Source organism: Eupeodes corollae, chromosome 2 (assembly GCF_945859685.1).
Source record: "Eupeodes corollae chromosome 2, idEupCoro1.1, whole genome shotgun sequence".
NCBI lineage: Eukaryota > Metazoa > Arthropoda > Insecta > Diptera > Syrphidae > Eupeodes > Eupeodes corollae.
The window spans coordinates 146,725,756-146,737,988 of NC_079148.1; the positions used below are offsets into that span (position 1 = coordinate 146,725,756).

A 12,233-nucleotide genomic window follows, 5' to 3' on the forward strand; every position below is an offset into this window, starting at 1 on the left:
TTTGTAGAAGATGTTTGAAGAAACACAATATACGGAATTGCCCTTTAACATCAGTTTGCGGCAAAGACAATTGCACCTTCAAACATCATCCGCTATTGCACAATGACCAGAACAACGTGGAGAAATCGATTAAGAAAGAAATTCAAGAGGTGAAAGGAAACGTTTCGGTCCATATGAAAAGCCATTGCAACGCTCATCGTAACAATTGTGAATCCACCCTATTTCGAATCGTACCAGTGATCCTGTATGGAAATGGATCTCAAATTAAGACTTTCGCCTTCCTGGATGATGGTTCGTCCTTGACCTTGATGGACGAGGAACTCGCAACCCAACTTAATATGAAGGGTAAACCACAGCCGTTGTGTCTAAAGTGGACTGGCAACACTAATAGATATGAAAACCAGTCACAATTGCTCACTCTCCGAATTTCAAGCACAGTACATGATGCTAAGATTTACGCATTGTCTGATGTTCACACTGTGAAGAACCTATCGCTGCCTTATCAATCTCTAAATTTCGAAGACCTACAGAATAAATATGAACATCTAAAAGGACTACCCATCGAATCGTATGATAATCAATCTCCACGTTTGTTAATTGGCCTGAAGCATACAAAATTGGGACTTCCTCTAAAATGTCGAGAAGGGAGAACCGAAGAGCCGGTCGCAACTAAGACTCGTTTGGGATGGCTAGTGCATGGTAGTTGCTCTCAACAGTTACATGACGTTGAATTAAGATACCAACACCACAATTTTCACATCTGTGAATGCAATGATACTGGATTGCAGCGTCTAGTTAAAGATTATATTTGTATGGATAACTTCGGGATATCAAACGCAGACAAGGTATTGATGCCAACTGAAGACAAGCGTGCGCTGGATCAGCTAGATACCAATACAATTCGAAAAAATGGGCGCTACGAAACATCGCTGCTCTGGAAATTCGACGACTTCGCTATACCAAACAGTCTTCCCATGGCAAAAAGGCGACTAGCTTGTCTTCACAAGAGAATGAAGAGGGAGCCGCAGCTGGCTAAATCCCTAGACGAGAAGATCAAACAATTTATCAAAAAAGGGTATGCTAGAAAGCTCACAAAAGAAGAAGTAACTGAAAGAGGTGACCGCTGTTGGTATCTTCCTATATTTCCTGTTTTCAATCCAAACAAACCTGGGAAGCTAAGGATAGTATGGGACGCAGCAGCGACCGTTCAAGGTGTATCGCTGAACTCTATGCTTTTGAGGGGTCCAGGTCAACTTGCATCACTTATAGCTGTTTTGTTTAAATTCAGAGAAGACCTAGTTGCAATCTTCGCAGACATCATGGAAATGTACCACCAAATTCAGATTCGCAAGGAAGACCAACACTTTCAAAGGTTTTTATGGAGTACCAGCGAGGAAGTTGAACCTGAGGTGTTAGCAATGCAGGTAATGATAATGGGAGCGACATCTGCCTCCGCCAGCGCGCAGTATGTGATCAGAAAGAATGCCGATGAATTTTCCGCCAAGTTTCCAAGAGCTGTTCAATCGATCAAAAATAATCAATATGTCGATGATCTGATGGATAGTACAAGCTCGGAAGAGAAGGCTATACAATTGGCTAAAGAAATTTGTTACGTACACCTACAAGGAGGATTCTTCATTAGGAACTGGATTTCTAATTCACCTGAAGTCGTAAAAGCAATGAAATCTGAACCAACCGACCAAGTGGATCTTGCTCTTGACGTGGAAATGGGGACTGAAAAGGTTTTAGGCATGTGGTGGTGCACTGCATCTGATTGCTTTACCTATAAAATAAATGCCAGTGCAGTTCAATCTGATATTCTTTCCGGTCACAAACGTCCAACGAAACGAGAAGTTCTAAGGATTTTGATGACGATCTTCGACCCATTAGGTCTCGTAGCACATTTCCTCATGTACATTAAGGTACTTCTACAGGATGTATGGCGATCCAATATCGGATGGGACGAAGATATCAAAGATGCGGAGCTAGAAAAGTGGCTGAAATGGATTCGATACCTGCCTGAAATCGTGAAACTCAAAATTCCGAGATGCTATATCGTCAATAATCCTGATTCGAGTTCCGAAATTCAGTTGCACGTATTCGTGGATGCAAGCGAAAATGGTTTCGCCGCTGTTGCATACCTGAGAATCGCAAATGACGATAATATAAACTGTGTCCTGATTGGTGCCAAAACGAGAGTAGCTCCATTAAAAAGCTTATCGATCCCAAGGCTTGAGCTTCAGGCGGCAGTCCTCGGCGTAAGATTTGCGAAAGTCATTACAAAATCACACACGATCCGTATTTCCCAGTGTACTTTCTGGTCGGATTCAAAAAATGTTCTAAGCTGGATTCAATCTGATCACCGCAGATACAAACCTTTCGTTGCCTATCGTGTAAGCGAAATACTGGACTTCTCAGAAATATCCGATTGGAAATGGATTTCCACTAAGTTAAATGTTGCTGATGAAGGAACGAAGTGGCAGAAAGTTCCCGAGTTTAAGGCGTCCAATCGGTGGTTTACGGGTCCAGAATTTTTGAAAACTAACCCGAATCTTTGGCCAAATGAAATACACACTGAGAATGCCACAGTTGAGGAGTTAAAAACATGTTTTGTCAACCTACATACGCTGAATAAAGAAGAAAATTTTCGAATCAGTGATACCTCAAGTTGGAGACGGCTAATTAGGACTGCAGCATACTTTTTTCGCTTCATCCACAACACTAGCATTAAGAGACATCAAAGGAAGTCAGGTATTCTTCATCAGCAGAGAAAGGGATATCTCAGACAAGAAGAACTTCGATCTGCCGAAGCTGAGTTATTTCGTGAAGCCCAGACTAGTGAGTATTGGGATGAAATGGTGGACTTATCCTCCAAAAAATCCGTTGAAAAGAGCAGCATACTCTACAACCTGTGTCCATACCTAGACGCAGATAAGGTTATTCGAGCGAATAGCAGGATACCTTCCTCTGCTGATGTCAGCGAAGACGTTAAGAAACCCATAATTCTCCCAAGAAATCATCCCATCACCGCGCTAATCATCACCGATCTTCACGTCCGTTTCAACCATCGAAACCACGAAACCGTTATAAACGAACTGCGCCAAAAATTTCACATCGCTCATATGAGATCTGCATTAAGACTTGTAAGAAAAAACTGCCAAGATTGCAAAAATACCAGAGCCAAACCGCAACCTCCTATGATGGCTCAACTCCCACCAGCACGAATTGCTCCATTCTGTCGACCCTTCTCATTCGTCGGAGTCGACTACTTTGGTCCTATGAATGTGAGTATTCTTCGAAGAACCGAGAAACGATGGGGAGTATTGTTGACATGTCTGACAACCAGAGCAATTCATCTTGAGATCGCACACTCATTATCGGCAGATTCGTGCATTTTGGCTCTCAGAAATTTTATGGCAAGGCGTGGCGTTCCCATCGAGATCTTCAGCGACAACGGAACAAATTTCCATGGTGCTGAGCGAGAACTAAGAGAGGCGCTTAAAGAAGTCAACACTGAAAAACTAATGGAGACGTTCACGACAACCGATACCAAATGGACCTTCATTCCACCGGGGTCACCACATATGGGGGGCAGCTGGGAAAGGCTAGTGAGGTCAGTAAAAACCTCCCTCTACGACATAGTGCCAACTAGAAATCCTTCGGATGAGTTGTTACGGAGCATGCTTATAGAGGTAGAAAACATAGTAAATTCCCGTCCACTTACCTATATTCCCATCGACGACGAAAGCGAAGAAGCGTTAACTCCCAATCACTTTCTTTTGGGGTCTTCAAATGGCAGCAAACCACCCGCAGTATTCGACAGTGACACTAAATTACTTAAAAGAAACTGGCTTAGTGCCTGTCTATACGCGTTGTGCCCACAACGTTGTTACGAGAGTTTGTTGGCAAGAGAGGAGCTGAGTAGAGGGACGGGATGCTCATGACAGAAATTGAATTTTCTGCTTGGGCAGTACAGTTCCTTTCTCATTTCGTTCCGAATTTCTCATTATTTTCTGTTCGTCAATGCGAGAGGTACATTTGTTTTGCTCTTCGGCTTCGCTAAAGATTCCTCCGCAGGAATAGCTTCTCGCATAACAGAATTCCGTTTTTGAATTGAGTTCTGCACAATGCATACAGTTCTTTAAAAGAATCCTCGTCCAAAAGAAGATAACGATAACGATTCTATTTCTAAGCGTAGTTCGTCACTTAAAAGTTTAAAAGAACTTTGTGTATTCCTGCGGAGCCTCCAAGGTTTTGACCATTCCCTTGTGTTTTTCTTTTTTTTCCTCTTCTTCATTTAGCAGAAATAAAACATTTGCCGCTGCGCATATTGCAGTTAAACAAATAATTTCATTACTTCTATCCATTTCAATCTATAAAATTCTATATCTTGTAAAAAGCGGTATGTCGGTAGTATATCACCCGCTCAAAATCGCGAACACAAATGTTTCAAGTTCTTCGTTCCACAACACAAAATGGAAAACGGGCCATGAGTAGTCACAACACATGTAGACACATAGTGTTGTGCACACAACGTTGTGGGCACAACGCGTATAGACAGGCACTTATATCGCAACAGTACGCAGAACGCTTCTGGCAACGCTGGGTAAGGGAGTATCTTCCGACAATTACCCGCCGAACCAAGTGGTTTACTTCAGTGAAGCCTATTGAAAAGGGTGATATTGTCCTGATTGTCGATCCAATGAGCCCAAGAAACTGCTGGCCCAAAGGTCGTGTAATCCAAACTACGATTTCTAAAGACGGCCAAGTTCGAAGCGCCTTTGTGCAAACACAAAGTGGAGTTTATGAAAAGCCAGCAGTGAAATTAGCTGTTCTAGATATCAGAGCTGAGAAAGATGTTAGCCCACGGTCGGAACTACCAAGGGGGAGTGTTAACAACCCTGTGGCAAACGTAGTATGATCGGGTTGTTAGGTCATAATGTATCACCTCCCTGGTGGCTAGCAGCTTTCGGATAAACAAATATGCCGGAAGTCTCCGCCATACAAATTGGCATCCATTTTTTTAAACTTTAACCATTGTAATTGTAATTAAGCACGCAAAGAGCTAACAACTTAACTATACTACATAGATCTAATTGTATAAAAACAAAAAATCCTAAGATAAGAAACTAATGTAAGTATAATATAATATAAATATAGCTATATGTAATAAACATTAATAAAATTTATCTTAAAGGATTTTATAACTCCTTCACAAGACGATTGTGTTTCAGTTCATAAAAATAGTTTCTGTTGCCACCAAATCGTAGTAGAATGGGAAAAGGTTGAACACTTTTTAGCAAAAATGATTCCCCACTATTTGTATCCTTACTTAATCTCAAGTTTGGGTGGATTTAAAAGTTAACACAAAAGGAACCCTTTGACAAAAAATGAAAATGTATCTCGAATCGGTAGTGATCCATGTTTATAAATATAAATCAAGTAGAATGTGGCTGAGTTGCTAGATTAATTTCAAGCTGTCGAAGGAATGCCTGATTCTTTGAGTTTTCGGTGAGGGAATCTTAACTCAGCAACTTTCAAAGAAACAAAAAGTAATGATCCTGAAAATGAAGAAGATCAAAACGTTGCAAGAAATTTCGATGCGATTGATTCTGATAAATAAATTATTCTATGTGCAGAAGAGATTTTAAGTGGCAAAGACGAAAACGTTTCTCAGCACTAAATAGCACCTAAATAGTTGCACAAAGTCAGTTTTGGAAAAACAGGTTGAAAACCAAATTTTTTACCAGTAAAATTTGTATGAGATGATGAGGGACATAAACGAACATTTAAAGTACAAACTAAGAGATACCGAAATGAATGAAAAGTATCATAAAAAAAAGTCTTTAAAATTTATTTTGTATTGATTTAAAAAGATTTTTTTTTAAGTTTAATCTTCATTTTCTTATTTTTTTCTTTCAAACCTTTATTACCCATTATTTATAATAAAATTATAACTTAAAACATTTTAAATTCATAAATGTAAAAAAAGGAACAAATTTCGTGGGCATTAAATAGATACACAAATTTTAAAGATTTAAAATTGAACGCAAAGCTATTCTCAAATTAAAAAGTATTTTAATATCTTTCTAGTCTGGCACTAAAGGCCCAACTATAATAGGCATAAGCAAACATAAGCTTATATTAAAAACCCAACGAAAATTCACTTAAGTTTGCGAAATTACTGCAAATAGCCATAATGCAATTTTGCTCACGTATCTACATACATACGTCATGTCAAAATAATATTGGAAGCTGTGAAATTTGTTTTTGTTTTTTTGATTCAGGGCTTTTTTGATTCAGGACTTTTGGTTTTGTTTAAAATAAAAAAATGGATATAAATAACAAATTAAAAAAATTAAAGCTAGTAAGTACAGTATTTGAAGGACTTTGTGTTTTGAAAGAAATGGATCATCTACTTAAAAAAAAAGGAAACGTTTTTGTGCTGTTCGAGAAATAAACAGGGACATTAGATTTTATTGTCACCACTCATGCTAAAAACGTTATTAGACAACCAATTTCACCTGAATGTCGGCTGGCTGTCCTCCTTCTGTAAGTTCACTTTATGAAAAAATGCTTTCACATCTCATTCACTGCTTACTTTCTTTAGTTACTTGTCACAAGGCACGTCTTTTCAGTCACTGGCCTCGTCGTTCAAGTTAGGGAAAGAAACTGTTCGGCAAATAGTACTGGAAACGTCAGAGCTATTGTGGAAAGCTTTGCACCCAATCTATGTGCCTGAACCCAGTACCCAAGATTTTTAAATGATAACTCACGACTTCTGGACTTTGTGGAACATGCCCAATTGTCTTGGGTCAATCGATGGCAAACATTTTGCCCTAAGATGTCCACCCAATAGTGGATGTCAGTTCTTCAATTATAAGAAGTTCTTCAGCATTGTTCTTATGGCCGTTTGCGATGCGAAATATTGCTTCACCCACATTGACATTGGAGCGTATGGAAGCCAAAGCGACGGTGGTAAAAAACCAAAACTCTTTTTTCTAATGTTCTCACCTATCAATAACATTTTTTGTCTGACTAGGAATCCTTCAGGTCAGTTGTTTTGAAAGAAACTTTTGGGAAATAAACTTCCAATTCCTCAGCCAACAAACTTGCCGGACTCACCAGTTCAAATCCCGCATTACTTTGTGGGCGATGCTGCTTTCCCGTTGGCCACAAATCTTATGCGACCATATTATGATGGCCACTCGAAAACGCTGATTTGTTGGTCTTTAAAATGCTTTTGAGCACTTATGGATGTGTGCTTTGTGTCGTTGTCCTGCTGTAGAACACATTTGAGTATGATACTGTCGCCACCATTCTTTACTGTTTTTTTGGATGTATTGGTGTTTTAAGTTTTTCAAAGCAAGTCTTCTAACGGTGTGTCACCCATCACTTCCGAACAAATTTATCTTTGTTTCGTCCATTCATTAAACATTCCTCAACGTTTCGCCTCCTCTCCAATCAAAATGATCGTGGGGGAATAAGGGCACCATTCTTGTGATTCTTCTGAGCAAGTTACCTTCATCAACAAGTCTTCTACGAACAGTTCTAGATGTTATTTTAAGCTGTTATATGTTTTTTTATTTCCCTTGAAGACTTGTTAGGTTCTTTTTTTTTCAAGGCGCAAATGGTTTTCAGTCTTTTCTTGGGGTTGTTTTGCTTGGTTTTCCCAACCTTTTTTATGCTCTCAGCGGTCAAATTGCTTTTGATATTGAGATCTTTTGAGAGAGATCTGCTCATTATTCTGGATATTTCCCTCAAAGATTTTCCATCACTTCGTAGAACTAAAATGACAGCTTTCTCTTTTAGGGAACAATGTTTTCCTTAGAATTTTGTTTTATAAAAGTAAAAAAAATACTTTTTGTTTTATAAAAGTAAAAAAAAAATACCAAAAACTATAATTTTTGATACTAGTTAGATATTAAGGTCTGTGTTCCAATGTGTTTCTATTTTAATGTCCAACAAAAACACATTCTTACCTATGGAACGGTTTATCTCTAAACAATCAACAAGCAAATATATATTTTCAATATATGTACATATATATGTACAGTGGATCACAGCTTATTTGACCCACCTTTTACTCACAACTTTAAAAGAGAATATCTTTTTAACGAAGCAAGTAATCAACAAAATAAAATAGCGGAAATGTTAATTAAGTTTTTAATTTCATTTATTTATTTTTAATTAAAAATAGACAAAAAAAGTAACAAAATCAAATTAAAATAAATATTTCAGGATTACAGCTTATTTGACCCTTTTTAAAAATCGAGTATAATTATTACTATTTATTAACAAAAAGAAAGGTATGTCCTCCCTTTTGATTTATGACTGACTCAAGCCGATTTCGATAAGAATCCATCAGTTTTGTTGTCGTTTCCACAGGTATTCCTGACTATTCCTAAACTTAAGCCATCTTTATGCCATTTTTGTAGGAAATATGGCGCTCGCGTATTTTTGTGTCAAAAATTGACCAAAATTGACATTCAGATCTGGATTCTGTGCCGGCAGTTTCATGACGTGAGGGCGGTTGTAAATTAGCCAAGTTTGAACAATGCTCGATGTATGTTTCGGATCATTATCTTGATAAAATCGAAATGTATCCTTTATGCCTAGTTTTTCTGCGCTTTGGACCAAATTATTTTTGAGAATATTGAGGTACACTAAATTATCCATATTACTCACAATAAATTGCAACTTTCCGACTCCAGCTGCAGACATGCAGCATTGTATATATATTTCCTATAGTACTCCTATGGAACGAAAATTTTTATTTCATCTCCACGCCGTTTATGGCTCTGCGTGTATCAAAATGCTTGGTAGGAAATCAAAAATGAGGAGAAAATTACTAAAGAAAGAATGAGAAAAGTAAATTTGTTTAGGTTCCATAAGCATTAATATGTTCGAGGGAGTTAGCCAAAGTACAAATTTCAAACCAAAAAGGAAAAATATTTGTTTACATTTTTGTTTTGCTTTCACGCGTGAAAGCAAAACGTTATAGGTATTTTGAATTTAAAAATTGTCGTTAGATTTTAAATTTTCAATTTTCAATTTTTGTGAAAAATGAAATGTTGCCAAATTTGTCATATGATGCATTGAAGATTTTAAATATATTCAGTTATTTTGTTGTTGTTATTCTTGCGTATTATTTGTTATTTGTACGCATCAAGTATAAACACAATCAAAAATTAAAATTTATTCAAAACTTTGATGATTTTTGTTTTTTTTAACGGCTAAATAGGGTGTACTGAATTGAATTTTAAATTTGTATATAAAAACATTCAAATAAATAAATACAATATAATATAAAACTAGGTTCAAAAATTAACCTTACAGATATCAATGCCTTAATTTGAAAGATATAAGCCTAATATATAAGATATCGTGATTTTGACAGAATGGAAGTGTTTCTTGTGTGGAGATATCATTATGATAACATTAATTGCTTCTATGGAACTCTTCGATTCATATAGCCCAGAACATTTTACTTTTTTCGGTTTTAATCTTTTAAGGTCTTTTCTTGTAAAAGATACAAACATACTAGTTAGTGCATTGTATGCCGAGTTTGCACCTTGTATCAAGAGTTTTTTTTCGGCGGGCATTTTAATTAGCATGTCTAGGAATTTAGCAACAAAAACTTCTCAAAAACGGATATCTTATCAGAATAAATAGCCAATTTGACTCTAGTATATGAGATCTTAATAATGAATTGGTAGATAGTTTGAGGTTTAACTGCAAGTACTGACGAAATCAAAATTATTACCGAAAAGCTAATCAAAAAAAAAGTCCTTTTGAAAACAAAAGAGTCCCTTTTGAAGTAAAGGGAGATTTTGTACCTGTTATCTTTTTGGCAAAACTGGTTTAAACAGCTGACGCACGTTTCGTGTTTTGTTTCACTATCAAACGTCTTCAGTTTGGTCTACGAGTATAATTGCACCATGAATCGTCTTACAAACGAACAACGCTTGCAATTTATTGAATTGAAATATTGAAAATTGGACTAAGCGAATGGACACCTTGAGGCGCGGTCAAGTTCAACATCAGCATGAAATAATCTTCAAAAATTAAATTATCGTGCTATACATTCAAATAAAAATTTCATGCATTTTTCCGAATTGTATGTAGCTATGTGTTTGTTTTTAACTTTCATATATTTTTTAAAAATTCACCCTTTATAAATATATACATATACATACATATGAAACTGACAAACTAAAGGAATTACATGAAACTACATTTTTGGTATAAAAAAGATAAAATATAATTTTTTTGATTTAAGAGTCATATCAAAAATAAAGACAATTATCAGGAACACCCTATTGAATTGAAAAACAAATATATTAAAAAATATATTATATTCACTACCTACCTCAAAAAATACTCTTGCAGTACTTTTTTGCGTTGTTATTGTTTCTCTTATAAATATTTTTTCTATTTCTTTCCAAAGCATAACCGTAAAAACTTTCCTCTTTAAGTATAATATGCATACACACATATAATGTCAAAAAGTTGTTGCTATTGTCTCCCTCGATCTCCTACTACATTTGCATATGTTCTTCTCTATTTTCTATTCTTTAATTATTGTTGAATTTTCCTTCATTCTCAACTATTGAGGGGTATAAAAAAAGGGATCAAATTCAATCATCTCCACGCCTCTCAGATGTCGCTTCGATCGTTCCTCTTCATGAGAGTACTATAGAAAATATATATACAATGCATGCAGGCGCATACCATGACATGCCCTCCTCCATGCTTCACTGTTGCTCTTAAGTTTTTATCTTGGAGCTCTGTGTTCGGTATTCGTCACATATAAGACCGCCCATCAGATCCAAATATATTAAAGCCTAGTACATACTTGTGAACCATCTCGTGAACCCATACAAATTTCAGTTTTTGGTTCACCCGTGAACTTGCTCGTGAAGCTGAGTGGAGAACAAAGTGGAGAATTTTTGGTTCACGGGCAATTCACGTGCAAAATGTACGGGAACTGTTGGTGAAGCTTTGGCATTTGGTTTCCGCATTTTACAACGTGTACTCACAAGTGTGTACTAGTGAGCAATGTCAAAAGTTCACTTTCTCCACTTGCGAACGTTCACTTCACGAGGAAGTATGTACTAGGCTTAAATTTGAATTTATCCGCGAATATAACACTCTTCCACTCTTCTTTGCAAACTGAAAACGGCTCGATTTTTTTTACTGATAAAAGGTTTCTTCCGTGATACTCTTTCGTGCAGTTTTTGTGCCGATAGCTTTGGATTTTGTTTTACTCTTCGCTTAATATATCGTTCATCCGATGCACTAAATATTTTGTTCGGAGGTTTTCTTCCTTCATTTCCAATTCGATTCTCGAATACAAAACGGTGGATAATATCTTTGACCGTGTCATCTGGTAGGTTAACAATTTCAGCTATTTTTCGCCGAGAAAATCCATTGTTATGATTATGAAGCACTAATTCACGCTGTTCAACTGTTGTTCGTTTTCCCATCTTCGTAACACGTGTTGCTTTTGTGAAAAATAAGCAAAACTGGTCAAAAACTGTTCAATAAATCGATCATACAATGGAAAACTTTTCGTTGAGTTTTGACTCAGTTGACCCTTTAGTTGGAACTCGGTACGGAGTCATAGTCCAAGGCTCTAAAGGAAGCCAGAATCTCCTAGAAAGGAAAAGGTTCTGCAATTGTCAGTTTAAATATAATCAATCTTCCTATTTGTATATGCCTATTCGTTCCGTCTACTGTTCCGATTGCTTCTGGTACTCCAGACTTTTCAAAAAAATTCCATATTCATTTTTTTTCTCCTTCTCGGACATTTTGAAGTTTATTTAGCTTTGACCATATTACTCTTTCTAAAACGCCTAAAAAAACCTTCATTATTTTTGGCACAGTTTGTTATGAGAGCCCAGAATTTCTGTCTCTCCAATCTGCTGTTGGTAACGTCATGTTGCGAAGAATTTAAGCATTGCTGAGAGCTTACTGATATTTGACACAGAAGTTTTGCTTTGACGAATGCTCATTTCGTTAAAGGTTTCTTTTAAGAGCCTGTAATTTTTTACAAAGCTGAAACGGAAATAACTTTCTATAAAAAAAACCCTTTATAACTTAGCTCTAATATGTTAAAAGAATCACGAACCTAGCTGCGTTCGATTTGCTCTTATCTATCTTTATTTTCATTGGACCAACATCAAATCACAACAAAATTAATCTCAAAAACTTCAAGTTGAATCGCCAAG

The 12,233-nt window shown here is 36.6% G+C and overlaps 1 protein-coding gene across 1 annotated transcript; it reads right to left on the minus strand.

Moving 5' to 3' along the window:
• Positions 1-11,135: 11,135 nt before the first annotated feature.
• LOC129945287 (uncharacterized) lies at positions 11,136-11,489 on the minus strand. The gene has a single exon (XM_056054944.1). The coding sequence runs from the start codon at positions 11,487-11,489 to the stop codon at positions 11,136-11,138; it is 354 nt and encodes a 117-aa protein (XP_055910919.1).
• Between the last annotated feature and the right edge of the window lie 744 nt (positions 11,490-12,233).

Bases quoted from the DNA above. Each gene is read 5' to 3' on its own strand.
- LOC129945287 (XM_056054944.1), bottom strand. From the start codon at position 11,489: ATGGGAAAACGAACAACAGTTGAACAGCGTGAATTAGTGCTTCATAAT.